The sequence below is a fragment of the Malaya genurostris genome, chromosome 2 (assembly GCF_030247185.1).
Source record: "Malaya genurostris strain Urasoe2022 chromosome 2, Malgen_1.1, whole genome shotgun sequence".
In the NCBI taxonomy this organism is placed as follows: Eukaryota; Metazoa; Arthropoda; class Insecta; order Diptera; family Culicidae; genus Malaya; species Malaya genurostris.
In genome coordinates, this window is record NC_080571.1 from 347,292,656 (window position 1) to 347,319,325 (window position 26,670).

Sequence of the window (26,670 nt, forward strand, 5' to 3'; positions counted from 1 at the left end):
GAATTCATATGACGAATAATTTGCAATAGTTTTGAGTCCAACTTTGAAGCCTTTGGATTGTCATCTTCTATCTCGGTATGAATTTTAAAAGCTCATCACCCTGTAATTCCAGAATCGTATAAAATTCATTAATTTTGTATGGGACCATAAATCCTTTCATTTGAATTTTTGTGTTTGAAATACGATTTGGCCTTTTTTGAGAAAACGATTGAGCTTTGAGAAACGATTCGATACTGGAACCGGAATTCTAAAATCGGTGCAGCCGAAGTCAGTTGAATCCACCTCAGAAGATGTATAGTTTACATTTGATTCAAACTGTTTGAAAATCAGTGTAGACATATTTGAGAAATCGTAGTGCGAATTAAATTTTTGGGAACCTTCCGAATCGAAAACTGAATACCGCTAAAACTGAAATAAGTTAATTTGATTATCGACTATCCAAATCTACAAACCCGATAAACCTGACTAATTTATGTGAAATGGACATTTTGTACTAATCATCCTGTATCACCTAAACCGGAAGTTGAATCTGACTAAGAAGCGACATGTTTTATAGGATCTTAAGACTCTTATATCGGTTTAGCCATCTACGAGCAATATGAGTAACACTATTTTAATTTCGTTTCACATATCATCCTGTAGTTCCGGAACCAGAAGTCGGATCCAAACGTAATTCAGGAATCTTGTTTGGGAGCATACGACTTTTCATAGAAAAAAAGTTTGTAGAAAACGGTTGAATCATCTCCGAGAAAATTGAGTAAAATTATTTATCACACACGCATTTGCTGATCTCGACGAACTGATTCTTGATTCTTGATTGTATATGGGTGTTGTGTTCTTCCAGCATTTATTCATGAAAGTAGTTTAAATCGAAATAATTATGGAATTACTTTCAACTTGAAAATGCTGCCATCATCTAGTTTACATATTTCATATTCTAACGATTATGTTGCCAAAAATGAACCGTGCTAAAAACGGTCCGAAGCAAAATGTCATGAAAAAGGATGCTGTACACAGTCTTTTTGGTACTAAGAAACAATTGTATAAAAAATCGTGTTCCGCGTTGCTCCCAAACATTACTTTGTCATTCAGCGCTCAAAACTGGAATAAAGCGAAAAGTCGTTTACACAATAATATCGATATCTCCGTTAAAAATGGACGGATTTTGACAATCTATGGCTTGTTGTTGTGGAATCTAAGTCTTTAAACATATTCTGTTTTCAAGGTGATCTCTTTGTTAACAACAACACACACACACACACACACACACACACACACACACACACACACACACACACACACACGTACATTTACACAGTTCGTTGAGCTGAACCGATTGGTATATGACATTCGGCCCAATTTTCCTAAATTTTTAGCAAATTCTATATCTATTATATACATATATATATATATATATATATATATATATATATATATATATATATATATATATATATATATATATATATATATATATATATATATATATATATATATATATATATATATATATATATATAATTAATAGCCCACTTGGGGATTTCGGATTTTTAAAAACTAATAATTAAACTGCACACTGTGGAGGTAAGAACTAGACTGATTTATTTATTCTATATCGACTGCACGATGGCCCTGGCTTTCCCTAAAACTGCTGATCCTGCATTTGACGATGGTCTGCTGGTCACGTTGTCCGCCCTGATGGTCGGTGTTTCCAAGTATCCATGCGTCGAAAGTGCTGATCTAGAATTAGGCTGGTTCGATGTCGTGGCATATCGTATAGCAGGTGTTGGTGTGGTAGACTCGATAGATGACCCTTTGGTCACAATTGTTGGCGTCGCAGATTTGTCGTTAATTTATATATATATATATATATATATATATATATATATATATATATATATATATATATATATATATATATATATATATATATATATATATATATATATATATATATATATATATATATATATATATATATATATATATATATATATATATATATTTATATATATATATATATATATATATATATATATATATATATATATATATATATATATATATATATATATATATATATATATATATATATATATATATATATACACTGCTGGTCGATAAAATAGGTGTATGGTATAATATTGAGTATTTCCGTTCATCACGCACACAATCAACCACCGAATTATTTCAAACCTTGTCTGCACAAAAGCTGTCAAATCATTCGTGCCTTTGTAACACTGATTTGATTTGCATTCAAAGCGTGGACGTTATTTGTACACAGGAATCAATTCTTATTGTGGACAATATAATAGGTGTGCGGATAGATTTTTTGGTAATTACTCTTTCCTATTTCAGTAAATGATCTAATTAAATAGGTTTGTATTCTTTAATGATGTGAAATGCTACTGAATGCTAAAAAAAATAAAGTCTCTTAATAGAATGGGTCGTGCGTCTCATTGTACTGAGTTGGAAAGATTTTTGGTGAAGAAATTACGAGCAGAAGGTAAAACTTACAAAGAAATTGCAAAAACACTGGAACGTTCCGAAAACTTCGTCACAAATGCTTTGAAACCTTTAAAAGAAACGGAAACACGCGGGAAACCTAGAAAAACTTCGGCAACAACCGATCATCGTATAACTTTGCTAGCAAAATCAGATCCTTTTGCATCATCTAGGACTATTGCAGCAGAGATTGGAAACGTTGTAAGTTCGAGAACAGTTCGTCGTAGACTGCAAGATGTAAACCTTCCTGGCAGGATTGCTAGAAAGGTTCCTCTTTTGCGAAACAAAAACCTTCGATCGAGAATGCAATTTGCTATCGAACATCGATCGTGGGACGGTTCGAGCGGAAGGAAAAAGTGGCGAAATATTCTTTGGAGCGATGAAACAAAGATAAATTTGTTCTCTTCTGATGCACAACGAAATGTTAGACGACCACCAGGTAAAGAATTTGATCCAAGATACACACAAAAAACTGTTAAGCATGGAGGCGGTAGCATAATGGTTTGGGGTTGTTTTTCTTGGTACGGTGTGGGTCCGATTTTCCGCATCAACACCACAATGACCAGATTCGAATATAAAGCCATTCTCGAGGATGTCATGTTACCCTATGCTAAGGACGACATGCCTATTATATGGCATTTTCAGCAGGATAACGATCCGAAACACACATCAAAGCTAGTTAAGCAATGGTTTCGTGATAACAATGTATCTGTTATCGTATGGCCCAGCCAATCTCCCGACATTAACCCAATAGAAAATCTATGGAACATACTTAAAAAGAAATTATCTGGTCATACTTTCTCAAATAAGAACCATTTATGGGATTTTGTTCAAAAGGAATGGTACGCTATTCCTACGGAGACATGTCAGCGTCTGGTCGAATCAATGCCAAGAAGAGTGAACAAAATATTGCTGAATAAAGGAGGATACACTGGATACTAATTATCTTTTAATGAATCAAATGTTTTTTTTTTGTAATTCAAAGAGAAGAAGTTTTCTTTTGTTATACACCTATTTCACTGTCCAAGAATATTTGAAATTATATAACAATGAGAAAGTCACAGTAGTGTGATACGTATAATCAATTAACTGAATTGTTCGTTTTCCCTTAAACAATTGATTACAATAGTAAAAGTTAGACAAAATACTCATACGACGAATAAAATTAATTTTTTCCAATTACTTCATGTCACACCTATTTTAATGACCAGCAGTGTATATATATATATATATATATATATATATATATATATATATATATATATATATATATATATATATATATATATATATATATATATATATATATATATATATATTTACATATATATGAAGGTCAAAACACAAATAATTTGAGTAATTCATATGATCTTTATTGGAATCGATAGTACGATAAATATAATTTAATGTTTGAAGATGATTTTATGCAAATGTTGGACTCGACTCCACCTTAAACGCAAGGTTCAACTCCTCCAACATACCGGCCGGTCTTACACGAATAATTGTTTAAATATTGGCTTCCAGTGTGTCAATCGTCGCTGTTTTATCGTTGTAGACATGAGCCTTAACATGGCTTCACAAGAAAAACAAGGGCTATTAGCTGTATACGTGAAACTAAACATTCAACATAGACTTATTAAGGTTCATACTCTTGATGGGTTCCATCACATACACATTGAACTGTGTGTCAAAGGACAGTTTTATGATGTTCATGGAGTATATCGCCCGCCCAGTTTTGACTTTAATGATTTTTTTGTATATTTAGAAAGCTTAATGTATGAAGTCCAACCTAAACGTTCGTGCTTTATTGTAGGTGATGTGAATGTCCCAGTTAATATGATTAACCACAACATTGTGACAAGATATAGGGCACTGTTGGGTTCTTACAGTTTTATTTGTACAAACTGTTTTCCTACCAGACCAACTAGTAACAACATACTTGACCATGTTTTATGTAAACTTGACGACGTAAATCGAGTACGAAATGACACTATTTTTAATAACCTTAGTGATCATTCACAAGTATTATCAACTATTGAGCTTTTTGTTGAAAAGGATCCAATGTTACTGACAAAAAAGGTCATTAATCGTCGTCAAATTAATCGCGAATTTTCAAATTTTATGAACAGTATTGATATAAATGTAAATGCAGAATCTATACTTCAATCAATAATGTATACATACAATCACTTTTTTGAGCGTTATAGCAGAACAGTAACAAAAACTATCAAAGTGAAGGGTTCTTACTGTCCTTGGATGTCTTTTGACCTTTGGACTCTGATAAAAATAAAGAGTAACTATCTTCAGCGCGTCAAAAGTAATCCGACAGATTTACATCTCAAGCAAATGCTTCTACATATCTCTAAAAAAGTTGATACTTTGAAAAAAAAGAGTAAACAATTGTTTTACGAAAACTTGCTTACCAATACACCTCACTCAACATTTTGGAAAAATTTGAAAAACTCATTCGGCTTAACCAAGAAAAACGATAAGATAAACCTCATAGAAAATGGTAGAAGAATTGTTGATTGTAAAGAAATATGTCAGACCTTTAATGACTATTTCTCTAGCATTGGACAAAAACTAGCAAATAATATTCCAACTAATACTAGCATTAATCCTTTAAGCAATGTTCGTTGTGTTCGTGACTCAATATTTTTACGTCCCTCGTCAATCGCCTAAGTTACATTGCTGATACACAGCTTAGATAATAACAAAGGCAGTGGTTCCGATGGTATATCAGCTAGTTTACTAAAAGAAAATTGTACAACGTTTTCTAGGATTCTCTCTAAATGTTTTAATGAAATTATTCTGTTCGGTTATTATCCCGATTGTCTAAAAATCTCTAAAGTCATTCCTATATTTAAGTCCGGTGATCGTTGTGATTGTAATAATTATCGTCCCATATCTACATTATCCGTCTTTAACAAAATTTTTGAAAAACTATTAGTCACCAGATTGCTTGACTTTTTAAATAAACATAGCGTCTTCTACCAATTTCAATACGGTTTTAGACAAGGTTCTGGCACACAAACTGCTATTATAGAACTAGTTGACAAGATAATGAGTGAAATAGATCGTAAGAATATTGTCGGTGCCTTATTTCTTGACCTTAAAAAAGCTTTTGACACGTTAAACCACACGATTTTACTCGAAAAGCTCGAATGTTATGGTATCAGAGGCATTGCAAACAGCGTTATTCGTAGTTACTTGACAAATAGGCAACAATTTGTATCCATTGATGGGGAACGTAGCAACCTCGCTCCTACGAAAATTGGTGTACCACAAGGTAGTAATATAGGACCTTTATTATTTCTCTTATACATAAATGATTTAGGCAACTTGAATCTTAACGGTACTCCAAGACTCTTTGCCGATGATACAGCCTTATTCTATCCCCATCATAACATCAGTACCATTATAAGCTCGATGAACAGTGACCTAGATGTCCTTGACAAATATTTCAACGCTAATTTATTGTCATTGAATTTACTCAAAACGAAATATATGGTTTTTCGTTCCATGCGAAAAGTGTTACCAATTCATGACAACCCGAAGCTAACAGATTACGTGATTGAAAATGTAAAATGCTTTAAATACCTGGGCATTCATCTTGACCCTACGTTATCTTGGACTCATCATATAAGTTTTGTTGAAAAGCGTGTCGCATCTTCCTGTGGTATCATGTGGAGAGTGCGATCATATGTTCCTCGGCGTGCACTTTTGAGCTACTACTATGCTTATATTCACTCACAACTTAATTATCTTGTATCGGTCTGGGGCCGTGCAGCTAGCTCTCATCTGAAAAAATTACAAACTCTTCAGAATAGGTGTCTTAAAACTATTTTTAATAGACCTCTGCTGTTCTCTACGTTTTCATTGTACTCCGACCAAGCTCATAACGCTCTACCAATAGCTTACTTATGTGACATGCAAACCTTGTAGTTCGTTCATGACACCTTGCATGCCACGACACATCGTAACATACAGTTTTCAACTCCAAACCATTTGTACGCGACGCGCCGTAATGGCAACTTGCAACGCATTCGAACAACCACAACTCTGGGCCAAAGGCGTATTCTGTTTGCTGGTCCTACAAAGTTTAATGCACTTCCTCTTGACATACAACAAATCAACATCCGTACCATATTTAGATCTAGATTGAAGCACTACTTTAGACAAAGACTGAATGAAATTTTTATACAATAAGCGTAAAGTTTAAACAATCGTAATCTATCTGTATATCAATGTTAGTTAAACGTCAACAGTATTATATTATTCAATGTTAGATATTAAACGTGGATCCCTTAAAAGGAAACTTATTTCCACTGGGATTCCACACCAATAAATTAGTTAATTGCACATCTTAGAATAAATTGTTTTAATCTCAGTTCTTCTTGTTTTTCTTTGTTAGTATTAAAATTTTGCCAGTGTTAATGAACTGAGATTAGTTGCGTCCATTACCAGGGGGCTCCTTGTTGAGCTTTTTGGTGTGGGGGAGTGTGGTGGGCAATTAAAAAAAAAAAAAAAAAAAGGCGAAATATTTGCACCAACCGAATATCGTAGAATTCTATAACGTGGACCATCTGAATGCCAGAAATGAATCCCGTACAACGTTTTGATAGTTTTTTTTTACTGAAATATTGAGATAAATGAAATATTGAAATATGTCAGAGAAATGTGAGCGACGCAGAGAAATCAATTAATCGGCCACTCTAAGGGTTTCCCAAAGGACTATTAGAATTTTTTTTTTTTTGAAATATGCGAATTGGAAGTAAAAATAATCCGTTTAGATAAAATGTAATGAAATAATCAGTATAGTAAACCATTTAGAGTGTGGACTGCGCATTAAATAAATGCAAATAAAACCAACATTCAGTTGCTTTGAGTTCAAGAAAAATGCACCGAGCAGTGTTTAATATGAGGGAAAATTTCACAATATGGCACCGTCAGGGACTTGAAATGAATCCCCAATGAGAAAATTTCATATCAGAAATCTTTCATGGAGCCGAGGGGATGACACTTAAAAACTTCACTTTAAACCCTAAAGGATAAATCGTCTTTTTTCTGTGGTGCATTTTCAGCCGCTTGTTCATCTTTACTGCGCATAGTAACGGATGGATCGGTTGTCTTTTGCTGAGTTTTTTCGGGTTAGAAACATTGCCATGGTGATTTGTACGTTGTTTATAATAATATTTGCTTGTGTAAATTAAGCTTATTAGATGAATCACGACTGGGCTGAATATTCACAGCTTAGTAAATATTAGCTAGAAACTTGATCCAATTTGGTTTATTTCAGATGAGTAGAGAGCAATATCCCAACATTGACATCGAGACAACGCTTTTGTCCAGTGCCTATAATTACACAGCTCATCTGGAGGAGTTACTCCAGATTACCAATGAACTGGAAAATCGAACCGATTTTATGTTCAGCTTCAATTCCTGGCTTCTAGCATTTCAAGACTTTCATAATGAAGAATTTAGAGAAGAGATACTTAACAATATATACTTCCGAGCTTATCAAAATTTCTTTTCAGTCATGCCACTATTAAATAAATTTCAAATTCAATCGAATTTAAGTTGTGTCCAAACAGAGAACGAAGAGAGCTCCTTCCAGTTAAACATGCGGTGGAAAATATACTGGTGGGAATTAGTACAACACCCTGGTGAACGGTCTAAATGTCAAAATTGGAATTGAATAAAATCAATACTTAATTAAAACTCTCTTTCGGAAAAAAATTGGTTACCAACGAAACAATATATACGAAAATCTACCGGAACATTGCCATTTCCATGATCGGTGTGAGGATATGCTCAAACTAATCGTCAATGTCTGCGAGGTACTGACTTTTGAAAACGTCGGTGTATTTTTGCAATTATGCTGTTTAATGTTGGAACCGGTATTCTATACCGTTTTACAGCTCATCGTCGTCATGCAGATATCGAAAATTTATCTAAAAATTTTAGAATAGTTCTTAAATCTTAAATGGATAATTTTCAATAGGTCTAAAATTCTTATAATAGAGTAACATTCATGCCATAAACTAATATAAGGCACTTTTGTTACAACTTCAAGCTCTCAGGAAATTTTGCGCTAAGGAACTTAAGATCATGACGGTTTCACCAATTCGAAACCAATATCAATTTACTCTCAGCAAATAGTTCAAAATAGTATGACCAAATACAAATTATAATACGGAATACTTCGACAAATTTTCATGGACACATTTTGCATCGTGCGGTACACTGTCATGATACACTGTCAGAGTGACAATGTACTTTAACGAGTTTTCTATAAAACTAGCAACACTGAAGGGTAAGAACAAGTTCACCATAGTTACTGTTTATTATAGTGAAAAATAAATAAACAAACAGTTTTTATCTGATAATCAAGATCACAAGCGAAATGTAAGTTAAACAATAATCTAGAATGGTTAAGCCCCAATGAATATACTACTAGCTGTATTGATATTTGTAGATTCGTGGGTGTTTGTGTTCATTTTTCATCTTTTGTGCTAGTGCCGGTGATATTTAGACTGATTGTTGCAGTTTAATACAGCAACGATAAACATAAACAAACAAGTTTGTTTTACATCGTAGCAACTAGCATAAAGCGTTGCCAGAAACGATCTCCTTCCACATTTTCAAACTATCGCAATGAAAGGGAGTAATTTGCTAGGCTTACTTGTTCAGGCTGTGAACCAAACATTGGCGGTTCGTTTGTATGGGACTTAGGGGTATTATTATTTGTATTTGGTATGACCGTCAGAAAAACAGGGACAGAGAAATCTTTGGTTAAACTTTCAAAGGGTCACAATAAATTGAAAAATTAAATATTATCCATCTTTACGTTCCCAGCTCCTTAAATCAACGTTTTTTGGAACCATAATTTCATTTTTTCAATCTGCTGACGATTTCATGTTGACACTCAGTGATTGTCAAGAACTAGAGTGCCTATAACCAGAGTGACGACTTCTCATCCGTAATGTTGGCAACAATTCAAAACATTCCATTAGCTTTACATTGAATTGACAGGTCGTTTGGAACTGGTAGCTGTCATTCCAAACGAACAGCTGTCGTCACTCTGATTATAGTCACTCTATCTAGAACAGTAACAAAAACTTTGGAAGAGATCGCATGTTCTATGACTTTCTTTTCCACGGTTAGCAACGCTTTCAAACGGATCGATATAGATGTTTGGTTATATGTAGTTTTTTTTCGCTTTCCATTTACTTTTCGTGTTGTATTTGAAAAAACCAGATCTGTCGTCCCCCTCGCATAGAGCAACTTTCCAAATGCTTTAGTTTTGAAAACCTAATATAGGCAAAACTTAAAGCAGTTATTTTGAGCATATAAAAGAAATGTAGCCAATCGTTTAGTTTTGCCGTTGTAAAAGCTTGAAAATGTCGAGGCCCGCCATGTCAATTGTGCAGCGCGTTAAGCGTTAAGAGAGAATAAAATACAAAAGCAATCTTTTGAAACCGAATGGTTTTTTCCAATACTACTAATGATAAACGGTCGAATGGTATCAAATCAATTGCTATTTATACATATCTCGAATGCAGTCCTACGTCAATCTCGCGGTTATGTCTCTGGGATTACCTACTTCAAGTTTTTTTTAAATAAAAAAAATTCTTCGATTTCTTCAAAAGTTATTATAGTTAAGAAAATATTTTGTGATTCGTTGTAAAGTTTAATTTTTTGTAAATTAAGTTTTAGGCTTTTTCGAAAGGGTTGGGCTAGGTTAACTTATTCTAACGATTTATTTGTATCGCATCTAGGGGTATTATTATTTGTTTTTTTATTGAAATCCTGAAATCGCATCAGATAACCCAGACCCAGGCTCGATAAATTCCAAGTTTTTCCCCAACTCAAATCATTCTCCAGTTTGATCCAACTGTGCCGTACCGGTGTATTAGCAGAAGACCAACGGCGAGAACGCAGCAAATCGAGAAGAGCCAACATGCGCGTTCGATTGTGTGCATGTATTACTTTACTACTGGCCGTTCTCATTGATAAACACCCAAACCATCAAACCACTACCGTCGGTCGAATCGCACGGCAGGCGAAAAAGATGTGTCATGCCCGCGCCGCCTGCTTCGATCCGACCGAACTGCCTGTCGGACTGTCGGAGCGCGATATATTCAGTATTAGTAAATCAGCTCTGCTAAACGTACGCAGCGAACGGGCCTTCATTCGTTCATTCGAGTTTGATTTTGCACATTTTTCCTTTCGATTTTCCTCTTCCCACCAACCCACGGTGCGGTTGTATTTGTGTTAGTTGTAGTTCCACAACACCGTCAGGAGCAGGAAAGCAGTGTGCGAGTTTTCCATACGGCGCTTTTCCAGTCGGTGTGCTTTCCCGGTCGGAAAATTGTCGCTCGCCGGTCAGACGCTTTCCGATACTTGAAGTGGTTGCAGTTGCTTCCTTAGGGAACAAGTTTGAAGAGTTTTTGGTGTGTTTAGAAAAAAAAATCGACCAACGTGTTCCGTTACTGTAAATGATACAGCAAGTTTTAAAACAATAAAGTGAATTAGACGGAAACGGCAGCTGGTAATCATATAGTTCTCACTATTTGTATTGTAGAGTAGATAAACCCGAAGATGTGAATATGTCAAGGAAAACAATGATTAGCTCGGACTTGTACCGAAGGGTTTTTTTTTGTATATCGTAGGGCTCTCATAAACAATCCATCACATTAGGATTTCCATCCTCAGATTTCTCACGTTTTCACACCTTTTAAACTAGTACTATTTGTTCATCGATTAGAACCACTCATCACGTGGGAACCACAAATTTTCCCAAACTAAAGTTCCAAAGCATCCAAATCGTATAGTTTTCATACGCAGTTTCATATCGTACCAACAGTCGAAAACAGGTGTTTTTTTTTGCTCGCCAGCTGGGAATAAATATCGAGTGTACACGATTGTTATCAGTTCGATCAGTTTTTGCTATCTATAAACTTATCTCACTGCTTGTTTCGGTTATAACACGGCTTGCCAGCAATATACTCGAAAAAGGCAAAACCCGAATCGTTCTGTTATTCGATTGTTTAATATACTTACTAGATTGTGATTATTACTGTGAGTGTATGTTTTGATTCTTGTTCCCTTATGTGACACACTCAGGAAGGTTGACGTCAGTTCATCGGTGCAAAACGGACGACCAGTTGAAAAGAAGAATAAATCCCGCTGTCCGGTTTTTGAAGTATGCGGTAAGTTTGCATTCTGTTTTTTTTTCTAATGTCAGATCTAAATATTATGCATGAAGTGAACGCACCTTGGTATAAGCATGTTGATTTAATTAATTCATAGCCACTTACTTGTTTACTACCGTTGCCCGTTGCACTTTTTTCCGCATCATTCGCCAAGCCATCGCCAAGACTGATACTTTTCTATCGATTCGCCGTTTCGCATGACAGCGTCAGAAAATCGTCAATCATGTTGTCATCGTAGTAGGCACAGACGCCCCTCATACGTTAAAATGAATCATCAAACGAATTTCAAGAAGCCAAATGCCAAGACGCGACGTAGCCACCCCCCATTCTACCGCCCATTCCCTTTCTACGACGCTCTCAAATGGATGGAACACAAGCGGAGCAAAAAAAAACTGTGCCACTTCGGATCAAAGGACGGTTATTCAGTTAATGTTGTGGAAGTTTGTTGTGTTTTGACGATTTAAGACTTGAACTTGACTTCGATCACGGCCACCCAATGAATGGTTTGGTGGGGGTTTAGTCTACTCGACTGTACCCCGGGTATGCTTGAGATGTTGACGTTAAGAATCAATAAATCGACCGTTCAAGATATATCCCAAATAATTAGCTGATCGTATTCAAATTATGTTTTACATGTGAATTCGATTTATTCGCTTTGTTTTTTATCAGCCGAATAAATTTCCTAGTATTCTATCAAGTTTAAAAAGTTTCAAATTGGTTAATTTGTTATTATTAAATTGTTTAACAAATTTATGCTCGATAGTTTTTGAGAGATTTCGGTAGCACACAAGTCTTAACTATAATAAGATTTGTAAAAGACCGAAAGACCTCACGATCCCGTGAAGTCCTAGTGTAATAATGCTGGAACCCAAGAGAATCCTCTAAAAAGTTAATGACAATTAATTCGGATTATTATTTTCGCTTGCTGTTATTCAGAATACCCAGAACTCACCCAAATAACTATCTTCACTAAATTTCCCAAGAGAAATTGTTTTGAGTATTCCGTCTTAATCCACTAAATTGATCAGCGATCTTTCCTTGTTTCAATAATCTGTGTCTGTAAACATTTCACATTTCAAAACAATGGTTAGTTTCATTTTCTTCAGTCGACGACGACGAACGGAATACAAGAAGTGCTCGATGAGTGTTGTGATATTTATTTCGTCACGTCAAATCTGCAATCTGCATTGTATAGTTGAGTGGTACGCGTACTCAGAACACTTAGTCATTCGAGTCTATTGGACACTACATCGCGACGTTTTATGAAATTCTAAGAGTGATTCCAAAATATAGGCACCCTAATATACATTAGAGCGATACAAAACAACGTGTTGTTCGTGTTGTCCGGAACCAGAAGTCACAGCCATTTGATCTTCGAACTTGATTAATGACCTAACAATAGCTTTCAAACGGGCCTAGACTTGTTAAAATCGGTTAAGCTATCTCCGAGAAACATCTGCGGTAAAAATATCTCCGGAAAGGGCACACACAGACATTTTCCGATCTCGTCAAACTGATTCCAGCAATTCTAATACCTTTCTATACACACCAAAAAAATTTGAATAATACTGGTGACCTAATTCCTTAACGATGTAATTTATAGAGACCTAATTTGTCAAATGACGAAAAATTTCATTTGTAATGACTTAATGTTAGATTAGCTTGAATTTTACTGGTTTTTTACTGTAACTTGGATTCTGTTAGCAGGTGCGACTGTTTAAATTTAAATGCACCTTTTATCAGCCAAGCAGATGCATGCTTCTGTGGCTCAGTCGATTAACAGACGTACTTGCGATCCAATGATTCTCGGTTCAAGTCGCGGCGGTTTTTTATTTCAATGAATTTCATGTCATGGAGTTTTAGACACAATATGAAATGTTCTTCCACGTAAAATTGCGTGAACTGTGCAATTTCTATAGCAATTCCTGATCCTTTCTATAGAGTGAAGCAAATATAGTCCTGGTCTGGGAAATTGTTTAGTCCTTTTTGGCTAGTGTATCTTGATTAAATAAGAATTTATGGCAATTTATCTTTAGATAAATGGACTTTCAACAAAATTGAAACAGTTTTGAAATTCTTTAACGACAAAAAATCAGTGTTTTACCATATGACTTTATCGCGGAATAATAATTGTGACACTATCTGAGTTGAGTCAATCTTCGGTTATTGTCGTTTGCCAAAATTACCAACACGAATGGTTTATTGTTTCCGTTCGCTGGATGTCGTGCAGACTCATTTTGTAGGAAAGCAAAATTTTACAAATCATTTTTGCATTTTACTTATATAGAAAGATTATGCAATCACTGTGAAAACCGACTTTTGAACCGAGGCCAGGAAGGCCGAGTGTCATATAGCATTCGACTCAGTTCGTGAAAGGTCTAGAATGGAATAAAGAAAACTTCTAAATTTCATACGGATCCGAGTTCCGCTTCCGGAATTACAGGGTAAAGAGTGTTGAACATTTCAGACAGTTTCAATCGATAGGCCTTGTCAGTTGATGACCAAGCGTATCCGTTTCCTGGCTTTCGGTTTGGAAGCACCGGAAATAGTAGTCACACACTTTAAGATGGAACTCACTTTTCTCAGCTTGACTTTTCCTTCCGATGCCGATCCTTCGATTCTATACATAACTCTTAAATTTCATTCGTATCTGATCTGATTTGAACTTTAATCAAATAATTGAATGAGGTTGAATTTCATCCGGATCCGACTTCCAACCGAAAATGTCTTAGATAATGTAAGATCTATCTATCTTTGAATCGATCTTTGGATATAGCTGATATGATAATTCTGCATGGATATTTTGCATTTCGATCTCCGTTCCACGCCAAAATAGCTTTCTTTAGAATCAAACGTATTGCTCCCATTTTTGCTGGCATATGCGAATATTTCAAACTGGAATTATCTCGAGCGTACTGTGCTAAACGAGAAATTTCAGAACTTACAAAGTCACTGTTTGAGCTATCTTTCGTGGAAGACTCTCTATACCATACATTTTAATAGCATCAAGACCTGACATGATATCAAAAACTGGATTATATCGAACGATTAAAAGTTTCACACGACTGGAGAATCAAATATGATAGTTTGCCACGTGCGAGAAAAGCATAGCATGCTAAGATGGGACCGGTATGTGAGTATTTTTTCATTCGCTAGCGAAAATACTCGCATATGCACGGAAATCCCTCCAATCAAAAAATTACGATCTCGCAATTTTTGATTTTTGCAGTTGTTGTTTTAACTAATAATTAGTTGATTCGACCAATTTGCTATTTGATTTGCACATATTGAAGTAGTTGAAAAATATGTTGTTTTTAATGCTGTCTTATGTCAAAAACAGCACAAAGCAAAACAAAAATCGCAATGGAAAATCAACCATTATTTTAGTTGAAATTCAAACGCGTTTCTTAAACATTTTCATGCAAACTAAATTCACTTATTATACGTTTGTAAAACTCGTGAAGAGTAACTTTTGAATGTAGTAAATTAATGTTTATCATAACACTAGTTGTCCGAATAATAATGTGATGATAAATTATCTACATCTTTACTGCTTTGGTGTTACAAGAAGAAACGATTGATATAAAAGTGCTATGCACAGAATTGATAGCCGTTAGAGATATTGCAATTAACAAAACGTGTTTAACCAAAACTAGAACCAAATGAATTGTATGCGTTTGAATTTTGGTCCTAAAATCAACTTGATTCTCCATCGTGAAATGCATGTTAATGAATGAGCATCATGTTATCTTCAAGTCATGTACAAAAATTGTATGAACAAAGTGATTAAATTGAAAATGTTTGATATTCATTTATATCATCTGTTGAAACTGTAAGTTGCCATGGCTCAAAAAATAAAAATCAGTGCATTCGGTTCGACTTTTTGTTCGTAAGTAATATAGTGGTCACAATAAGAAAGTATCGTTGATCGTACCAGCACTACTAAAAGACAGTATATTAAAAACAAAAATAAAAATGGTTTCAGTGAATAATTCATTTAATATAAAGTAAGTGCTGAGAAAGGTTTTATCATACCGATAGATGGAAGGTAATATCATTTTTCAGCTCTATTAAAAATAATACTTGCGCTTGATAGGATATGATCCTTTACCGAAAACTAAAAAATTAAAAATAAATTTTAGGAACATAGGATCTCGTTAGACTTTGAATTTATATACTAGTTTTTTTTCGCAAATCAGTTACCAATCATAGAAATCAATTAATTTGATGCGTTACTTCTGTACATGACCGCCGGGTTCAGTGCGTAGAAGCACTACGCACAGAACTACAACAACATTAACTTATATTTATAACGTATATATATTTATAAAATACATTATTTGTATGAAATATTACATGTTTTTGCCTTTCTCATATAGAAAGGTTATGCAATCACTTGGAAAACCCACTAGTGAAAATTGGCCCGGAGGGCCAAGTGTCATATACCATTCAACTCAGTTCATCGAGCTGAGCAATGTCTGTGTGTGTGTGTGTGTGTGTGTGTGTGTGTGTATGTGTCAAATAATCTCACTAGGTTTTCTCGGAGATGGCTGAACCGATTTTGACAAACTTAGATTCAAATGAAAGGCCTCCTGGTCCCATACGGAATTCCTGAATTTCATCCGGATTCGACTTCCGGTTCCGGAATTATAGGGTAAAGTGTGTTCAATATTGTACACCGTCACTCAAACCGGCGAAACAAAAGACGTAGAAAAAATTCTAAACTGGTCTCAAAACTACACAAATCGAAAGTCAGTATCAGTAGGCAACTAAACAAACCGATTCCGGCTATCCTGGTTCCCGGTATCCGGTTCCGGAAGTACCGGAAATAGTAGTCATATATACCAAAATAGATCTCACTCACTTTTCTCAGCGATGGTTTGACCGATTTCCACAAACTTAGATTCAAATGAAAGGTCTCGTGATCCCATACGGAATTCCTGAATTTCATCCGGATCCGACTTCCGGTTCCGTAGTTATAGGGTAAAGTGTGTTCAATATTATTTAAAAGGTATTTTTATTCAGGCCTATTTGCGTACAAGCTTTACGTGGCCGAATTAGCCGATTTTTTAAATAAAGAGTTTTTTGAAGTGGATCTCGTCGTCACTCTTTTTCTAGGAGGAGAAGAGCTTCCATTTCCCTCCTGCGAGGGTTGAGGGGCACTTTATTCGTGGCTCGTCTCGTCATCCATTGCCTCATCGGTTGTATTGTTGTTGGTGTCCGTCTTCGTTTCGTTTTCCTTGTTGTTCGTAGTCTTGAGCTGGTTGCTAGTTGCTTTAGATGCGCCTTGTTGTACAATGGTTACAGTTGCTGATTGGTTTGATGGTGAAACATGAGTACTGCGCTCACTAGTTTTCGTTGTTGAACGGTTGACCTTGTCTTTGGTAGAAGATGTCTTTTTCGCAGTTTCAGTGCAAGGTTTACCGTAGTGTGCAGGCTGTTTACAAAACTGGCATGTAATCAGCTGATTTTCATAGGTAATCAACGTTTTGCACGGACGTGTCCCACCTTGACCACAAATGATGTAAGATGGAATTGCCTTACGTAGTTGCATACGCACAACTCGCATGCCGTTCCGGATGCCGGGAAAAAAATCCGCCATGCTTCCCTTTCGATGGAAAGAACTTCACCGTACTGCGACATATTCTCCCGAACGTACTGATCGGTGACCTGCGGGGGGAGGTCATGCACGCGTACTTCTATGGCACTGTCCACCATGTGCACAAGGATTTTGTATTTAATGTTATCGCACTCAACACTGTGCACCTCGTTGTTAACCGAAGCGAATGCAATTGCATCGCTTTCACGTTTAAACATAATGTACACACAGTTAGACGCCTTGTTGAATTGAATCTCACTTACATTATTAGCATCTAGATGCATTCGTTCTTTAAGTAAGATTTCAATTTCATTTGCTGCTGGTCTAACTTTGCAACGCTTGAAATCTATACAAATTGAATTTGGTCTTGCAGGCCAAGATTCCGGCTTTGTTAAATCGTATTTGACCATTCCGTACACTCTATTGTTCACTGTACTATATTGTCTTTGTTTCTGTTGTTTCGACGGTAAATGATTTGCGACTGCGTCGTGTGAGATGCGAGCACGAACTGTGAGTGTGTTCAATATTGTACACCGTCACTTAAACTGGCGGAACAAAAGCCGTAAAAAATTTTGTAAACTGGACTCAAAACCGTTTTTCCCAATCTTAGGGTCAAGTGAAAGGTCTTATGGTCCTACCAAAGATTACTGCATATTTTCGGATACAACAAACATTTAAATCGTCATTTAGAATGCGATGGCAAAATTGCATAAAATCTTCAAAATTTCAATAAAAACTAGTAGCGTTTGTACGTCATGTTAGTTGGTGGCCGTACGAACCGACTTTGATTATACCGGTTCTCGGGTTCCGGTGCCGGAAGTGCATATAATAGTGAACCCATTTCGTTTTCTTAAGGATGACTTACGCAATCAAAGCACTGTTTTATTCTGTATGTTATGCATAAACAATCTCTTGGTTTCTTTCAAAAATCGAAGAGAAATATTTTGAATAGAATATCTCAATATTATATGTACATGAGAAAGGCATCATTACACCACTAGGTGGATTAAAACAGGTTTTTATATATCTTAACATACCGAATTTTCACTTGAACAATCAGAACGTATATCAAAAAGGAATATTTTATTGTCATTCAAAATCAATAATTTTGCAGCGTGAATGTGGAATACAAAGAATCATCAGAGCACTCTCCAGAGACTGTAAATACAATTCCATGGAATAATTTCTATGATTCTATTTGCTTATAATGAAGAGAAGCTTCCTACGTTTTAGGTTAAAAAATAAAGGTTTGGAAATTTACACCTCTTATCACTCGAACTCTATTTCAAAATACAATTTTGAAATTATTAAATGATTCACCTGACCTACGACATGCATTCAATATTTTCCGACTTACATTCAAATTTCATGTTCTGTCATTTGCATGTATCTTAGCGATCGTTCATGAACCACGTAGAACAAAATTTGGGTACTTTTACATATAGCACACTGCCTATACTTGCACATCAGTCCCACATTGACAATCGACAAGTTGAGAAAAAGATGAATACATATTTCGGTAAAAATTCGCTTTTTCCGCTACTGTAATCTTCGATGATTCTTTGTATTTCACATTCACACTACTTGGTTAACAATGGTAGTCGCTGAGTCAATTTTTATCAAAGAGAATAAATAAACTACATTAGAATCCTTCTGGTGCAGGCCTCAATCATCACCTTTTACTGAAATGTATACTTTACGGTGTAAAAGATTGGGATTCGTCATTTTCCGCAAGATTCCGATGATATCTTCGATAGCGACGAGGTCTATTTTCAAACTAGATTACAGTCAATTTATTTTTCTCGTTACCCCCTATCGTTCAGCACTTTGTTACTTATCTGGAAGGGAGTAATAAATCCGAGCATTGGTCATTTTTGGAACGAGTTCAATTCACGATTAGTAGATTCGTATGATTCCACGCAACGTCGAGCAATAAGATAACAAAATACTTATGTAATCTTATGTTTAGCTTCCGGTTTTTTTTGCGAATACTAGATAATGAGGCAAGTAACTATTTGTAGACGCTTTTTTACACACCAAACCACTGGAACAACGAGAATTCCCCATGTTTCCTGATAAACCGCAACATGCTAGTATTTGTATTCCCATCATTATATCATTTCCCCCCGCAGCTTTTTTATTTATTATTTTAATCGTCGGATCCGATCTGTCCAACACTTCCCAAACGACTCAATGAAATTATCATCAAAATCGAAAGAACCCGTTGCGGGTCAAACCACCTGTACCGGGAAATCCACCGATCGCTGACATGATTGCACCCGAAACAAGCCTCCCAATATGATAATCGCGATTAGACGCTCTCTCCATCCCGAACAGCATCCCTTGTTCTAGTCTCCACCGCCTGAAATAGCCGCATCCAGCCCAGCCAAGCTAAACCAGGAGAGCCGGTGGGCAAAACCCAAAGCGTAGGGATTTCCCCATTCACGAAAATCGTGAGCGTCACTGTGTTACCTCGTAGTCGTCACTAACGTCACCGGCAGCGCCCGGCAGTTACTCCCACACACACACGAACGCACACAACACATCGCCGATCGTAGTAGCCCGTAGTCCGGTTGGCCGAGCAACGCATGCGCACGGTTTATTCTCAATAAACACGGAAAGGTTTGCGTCCGTCGTTTTCATTGATTCGGTTGTGTAATTTCTAGAGTTTCTTTCGTTATTTTGCGTTTGTTTGTTTGTATGTTGAAAATCAAAACCTTTGCCTCGCGACTTGTTGACGATTTTCACACCACTACAAGGCCCGAAGCGATTGGCGGTATGTTACGTGACCGCAAGCCGACCGTCCGCCTTTCCTACCCTGTCACCCATTGATTGTAGCAAAGTTGCTCACACACACACACACACTCCGATTCGTGTAGGTTGTGCAAATCAAGTCTTCCACAGACAATCAGCCGGACGGGCATGGCGATTTGTTGTGTTATGTGTGCTTTGCTTTTGCGGAGCGGAGTGCGCGCGCGATTTCGCTATTCCATTCGTTTACATGCATACTTTCGTAATACGAGGCTGTGGCCGTCGGTGCTGCTGCGGTAGCGACCTGCAACAAACCCGCAAGTTAGTATCACCCGAAGTGTCGCCTTAAAGTGTCGTGAATTTAGCGGAAGGATTAAAATCATTGTCATTGAATCAGCGCCGAATTCGAAATCGCAAACGGAACCCCAATACAAAACCGTGCTGACCGTGAATCGTGCGGTTCAGTCCGTGTGTGTCGCGTGTCCGAGACGACGACAGGTTCCGGAACGGAATTCGTTCAAGCAGTGCAAAGTTTTTCGACGTTTCGAAGTGCCCAAATGAAAGTTCGGATCGGCGAAAAAAGGTGCGAAAGGTTCAGCGAAGAATAATTGATCGGTGATCGGTTCCATTCGGTGCTGCTAAAAAGCAAAGTGTTCATTTTAGTTTCGCTTTTAAAATCACTCCCGCAAAACGTGACCGCTTAATTCCTAATAACTCTACATCGAACATAAAAACCTGCAGTTGTTTGTAATAAAACTACATGCATCAATATATATAAATACGACCGGTTGCTTCCTACGACCTATCTTATTGAATCAGTGTTGCCGATCATCGGTTGGGATCATCGTGGCCAGAATCATCATTTTTCATTCGATCATCAGAAACGCCTGATGGCACGTACTGGCAGAGATCGTCATTCTTGCTATCAGTTTATTTGCTTCTCTATAATTTATTTGCAAAAACTCGTATCTCATTCCTTATTGACTTAAGCTTGAACAATTGCACTATCGTACCAACGTTTTTGGCCATGTTTTCGATTAAAATATTCGATTCAGTAAACGAGCAGAGAATGGCTGCTAATCTATCCCTTTTGACCCCAGGCGCAATGTTGTATGAGACGTCACCTTATTCCAAGCAAACTGGAATACACGCTGCGCAAGAGCTTGCTTTGACTGTCACCAGCACCCTGTCCCATGCCCCACCGCAGCAGGCCATGGAGGGAGATGTCAGGGTTTTCGTACCGCACTTTGCTTTGCTTTGCTGTTGTGTTTATCTCGTATAGCTTTTCGTTCGCGTTCGATTCCGCTGTGGAGGAATCTCGACTGGTTCGCCGGTCCGGTCCGGGCCGGTCGTCACATCCACAACAAACTAGCGAGCGATATATTATTAATATCATTCATGCATGTAAAACCAGTTTTGTTAACTACGGAAACAACTGAAATCAAGTCAAGCTAAGGCAAGATGAGATTCCCGTATAGATATTTTTTTCGTTTTTTTCTTCTACTCTACCATTGCTACCGCCCAGTTCAGTCGCAGTAGGCTTTGCTTCGACTCCTTTTTTCCGTTCAGTGCAGCTCTTTGCTTACCGTTTCACCGATTAGAATGCAATAATTAGTGGAATAATCGTTTCAATATCCAATAATAATTGTTGTTCGTGAACAATTTCTTGCAGAATCTTCGTGCAAAGATTGCTAAAAACGATATAGAGAGAGAGAGAAAAAATGAAGAGCAACCATTTGGTGGTGGTTTACAGCAATTATCCAAACAGGCAAACAAATGATTAACCAAAAACAGCAGTGTTGGAAAGCTTTAATGCAAATTGTTAGTGAAGCTAATTGAAGAACCCGCGTGAAAGAGAGGAAAACCCGGAGTAATTACTCGACTCATTTTATCCCAAGCGATCGTTTTGGTGGTACGTTTAAGTGTTTTTTTTTTCTGGGTGTTTGATTGTTCAGAAATAACAGTACAAAAGAGAAACTACCGCGACCAAAACTAAGAAGACGGGCAGCAAGGTGAAATAAGATCAATCAATCTACCTACGTCAAAGATCCAGAAAGCTGGAAAAGCAGCTGGCGCAGCGCATTGAGTGCACCATGGGACCCACCAGCAACGCCGTGGAAGGTATGTTGAGAGGACTTATGCGTTGCTTTCTTGTTTTTCATATACAGATGCACCAAACCGCACCGTATTATTGAGCAGGTCGCCTTTTTCATTTGGCACAAATTATTTGCACCGCGCGCTTTGTCAGACATAATCATACCGCTATCAGTTTCCCGAACGCGAAATACGTCGCATTATCGGAACTGAATTTGGTTCAGTGCTTGCGGAAAAATAAAAACCGAATTCATCCAAGACAGCACTGACCCGGTCGATGTCAAACACGGTAAACAAACTGCCCGACCTTGAACTTTCCACCGTGGTTTGCTTTGATTGCAGTAGAAAATGTTTCTGTTTCTGAGGTATGTCCGGGTGGCGCCGAGAAGTTTGAATTACAGATTTAATTTGGTTCTCGGGTCAGAACATTGAATTACTAAATTAATTGAATATTTTCATTGAAAGAAAATTGCGTTCTAAATATTAACAGATAATCTTCAGTATATACGACTTTATAATTTGCATATCTCAACTTTTTATTGGCATACACCGAAGGAAGACGCCCACGTTTCATTTCCAGTGCATAACCGGTTACAGAGCAGCTCGGCAGTTCATTCTACTTAAGTTACGAGTTCCGTCTTTTTGCGATGTGTCCAAACCTACGGAAAAATGAATTTGGTTTTTGATTTTCTGCGACTCGATCTTGGGTCCGTCTGAACTCCCGCTGCAGACGCACTCGGTCTCAGAATACTGATTCCTGGAAGAAAGCGAGTGGGTAAAATCGGAAACATAGCCGGAACGACGTAAATATGAATGAAATTCAAGGGTTTTGAGGAGTGTTCAAGTTCTTTAACGTTGTACTCATTTTTGTTAGACGTTTTGATAAACGGTTTGGGCTGACATGAAAATACAACCCTTGGGCACGTTCATTTTAATTTTGTTTAGGTTTTGGTAGCTTGAGTAAACTTTTCTACAGCTCTCGCTACTTCTCTTTCCTTCTGTGACAAATCCCGCCTGGAACTTCACAGAAGGAAACATTTCAGAATTGTAGGGACTCATGCCCGAACCTCGGAAACCAGCCCGAATATTGTCGGATGTGCTTGCAAGTGGAAATACACTGTGGCTATGATTCCCGGAATGTCGTTAGATGGTAAAGTTTTTTGTCGTGTACGACCGTCATCCACGCTTCATAGATGGTATTATTGCTTTTTTTTTAATTAGACCATAGACGCTGCGGTCCGAAAGTTGGAGCTTATGGCCGCAGATCGACAGATAAGAATCATAGTTGAAGAGCAATAACAAAACGGGTCTGACATAGTGAATGAAATATTTAGCCAAATCCTGGTATTTTTTCCTGATATTCTGCCACTTGAATGCTGTGTTTCGGCGCCAAAACTTAAATTATCACTGATAAAGTGATCTTTCCTCTGAAAAACTAGAAAGGGAGGTGTGGAGGAACTCAAAGACCTATTACGAAATATGAAACTGTATTCAGGTCAAATCCAGTGTTCAAGAAAAAATGCACCGTGTTGAACTTGTGCACAATTTTTCGTGTGCAAGTTCAAGTTGTACTAAAGTCGTTTGTAGTGAGAAACAGGTGCAACAGCTACACCCAAGCCTCCGTTTACAAACACTTTTTATACGTTACCTCTTTTTACGTAACTCTTTTTACGAACCAAATCCCAAATAACGAAAACTTTTTTCACGAACCTACTTCTTAGGAAGAGGTTTTGGCATACATAGAAAGCGATTTCCTACTAATTTATATTCCATGGAAACTACTACAACATGGGTATTTTTGGAACGGGTTTAAAAAGTAGATTCCGGAAAATGATGTTTGAGGTATTTTGGAAATCCAAGATGGCGACTTCCGGTTGATTGATATTGCTTAAAACCCCTAACAAAATTGGTATTTTCGGAGCGGGGTTGATGAGTAGTTGTCGTAAGACGATGTTTAAGGTGGTTCTAAAATTCAAGATGGCGACTTCCGGTTTATCGATATTCCTTTACAATATGGGTATTATTGAAAAGTATTTAATAAACAGATGCCGAAAAACTATGCTTGGTGTCGTCTCGAATACCAATATAATATCCTCCGGTTTATCGATCTGCCTTAAAAACCCTTAAAACAAAGAAAATTCCGAAACATATTGGAGACCAATAAACTATGTTTGAGCTCGTTTCAAAATTCAATGAGGTTACTTCCGGTATAGTGTTTTCAAGGAATACCAAATTCAAGAGATACGGCAAAAACTTTCAAAAAATACTAATAAACCGGAAGTCTCTGTTTTGCATTTCAAAACCATCTCAAATTTCGTTTTCCGACTTCTACTCATCAATTTCGTTCCGAAAATATCCATACTGTAAGGGTTTTCAAGGAATATCAAGAAACCGGAAATCGCCATTTTGAATTTCAGAACTACCTCAAACATCGTTTTCCGACATCTACTCATTAATTCCGTTCCGAAGATACCTATATTGTAAAGGGTTTCAAGGAATATCGATAAATCGGAAGGCGTCATCTTGAATATCAGAACTACCTCAAACATCGTTTTTCGACATCTACTCATCAATTCCGTTCCGAAAATATCCATATTGTAAGGGATTTCAAGGAATATCAAGAAACCGGAAGTCGCCATCTTGAATTTCAGAATTACCTCAAACATCGTTTTTCGACTTCTACTCATCAATTCCGTTCCGAAAATATCCATATTGTAAGGGTTTTCAAGGAATATCAATAAACCGGAAGTCGCCATTTTGAATTTCAGAACCACCTCAAACATCGTTTTCTGGCATCTACTCATCAATTCTGTTCCGAAAATACCCATATTGTAAGGGTTTTCAAAGAATATCAACAAACCGGAAGTCGCCATCATGGAATTCAGATCCACCTCAAACATCGTTTTTCGACATCTACTCATCAATTCCGTTCCGAAGATACCCATATTGTAAGGGTTTTCAAGGAATATTAATAAACCGGAAGTCGCCATCTTGGAATTCAGATCCACCTCAAACATCGTTTTTCGACTTCTACTCATCAATTCCGTTCCGAAGATTCCCATATTGTAAGGGTTTTCAAGGAATATCAACAAACCGGAAGTCGCCATCTTGAATTTCAGAACTACCTCGAACATCGTTTTTCGACATCTACTCATCAATTCCGTTCCGAAAATATCCATATTGTAAGGGTTTTCAAGGAATATCAATAAACCGGAAGTCGACATCTTGGAATTCAGATCCACCTCAAACATCGTTTTTCGACATCTACTCATCAATTCCGTTCCGAAGATTCCCATATTGTAAGGGTTTTCAAGGAATATTAATAAACCGGAAGTCGCCATCTTGGAATTCAGATCCACCTCAAACATCGTTTTTCGACATCTACTCATCAATTCCGTTCCGAAGATACCCATATTGTAAGGGTTTTCAAGGAATATTAATAAACCGGAAGTCGCCATCTTGGAATTCAGATCCACCTCAAACATCGTTTTTCGACTTCTACTCATCAATTCCGTTCCGAAGATTCCCATATTGTAAGGGTTTTCAAGGAATATTAATAAACCGGAAGTCGCCATCTTGGAATTCAGATCCACCTCAAACATCGTTTTTCGACATCTACTCATCAATTCCGTTCCGAAGATACCCATATTGTAAGGGTTTTCAAGGAATATTAATAAACCGGAAGTCGCCATCTTGGAATTCAGATCCACCTCAAACATCGTTTTTCGACTTCTACTCATCAATTCCGTTCCGAAGATTCCCATATTGTAAGGGTTTTCAAGGAATATCAACAAACCGGAAGTCGCCATCATGGAATTCAGATCCACCTCAAACATCGTTTTTCGACATCTACTCATCAATTCCGTTCCGAAGATACCCATATTGTAAGGGTTTTCAAGGAATATTAATAAACCGGAAGTCGCCATCTTGGAATTCAGATCCACCTCAAACATCGTTTTTCGACTTCTACTCATCAATTCCGTTCCGAAGATTCCCATATTGTAAGGGTTTTCAAGGAATATCAACAAACCGGAAGTCGCCATCATGGAATTCAGATCCACCTCAAACATCGTTTTTCGACATCTACTCATCAATTCCGTTCCGAAGATACCCATATTGTAAGGGTTTTCAAGGAATATTAATAAACCGGAAGTCGCCATCTTGGAATTCAGATCCACCTCAAACATCGTTTTTCGACTTCTACTCATCAATTCTGTTCCGAAAATACCCATATTGTAAGGGTTTTCAAAGAATATCAACAAACCGGAAGTCGCCATCATGGAATTCAGATCCACCTCAAACATCGTTTTTCGACATCTACTCATCAATTCCGTTCCGAAGATACCCATATTGTAAGGGTTTTCAAGGAATATTAATAAACCGGAAGTCGCCATCTTGGAATTCAGATCCACCTCAAACATCGTTTTTCGACATCTACTCATCAATTCCGTTCCGAAAATATCCATATTGTAAGGGTTTTCAAAGAATATCAACAAACCGGAA

The 26,670-nt window shown here is 37.0% G+C and overlaps 1 protein-coding gene across 3 annotated transcripts in view; it reads left to right on the forward strand.

Moving 5' to 3' along the window:
• The first annotated feature begins 10,684 nt into the window (after positions 1–10,684).
• The window catches only part of LOC131432018 (embryonic polarity protein dorsal-like), a 98,738-nt gene continuing 82,752 nt past the window's right edge, over positions 10,685–26,670 (forward strand). The window contains exons 1-3 of one of the 3 annotated variants that reach the window (XM_058598045.1): positions 10,685–11,059; positions 11,635–11,720; positions 21,746–22,194. In XM_058598045.1, coding sequence (XP_058454028.1) covers positions 22,167–22,194 — 28 coding nt within the window. In that variant the 5' untranslated portion in view covers positions 10,685–11,059; positions 11,635–11,720; positions 21,746–22,166. Of the gene's footprint in view, positions 11,060–11,634; positions 11,721–20,326; positions 20,657–21,745; positions 22,195–26,670 lie in introns of those variants that run through there. The other 2 variants (XM_058598046.1, XM_058598044.1) reach the window with 2 other exon arrangements.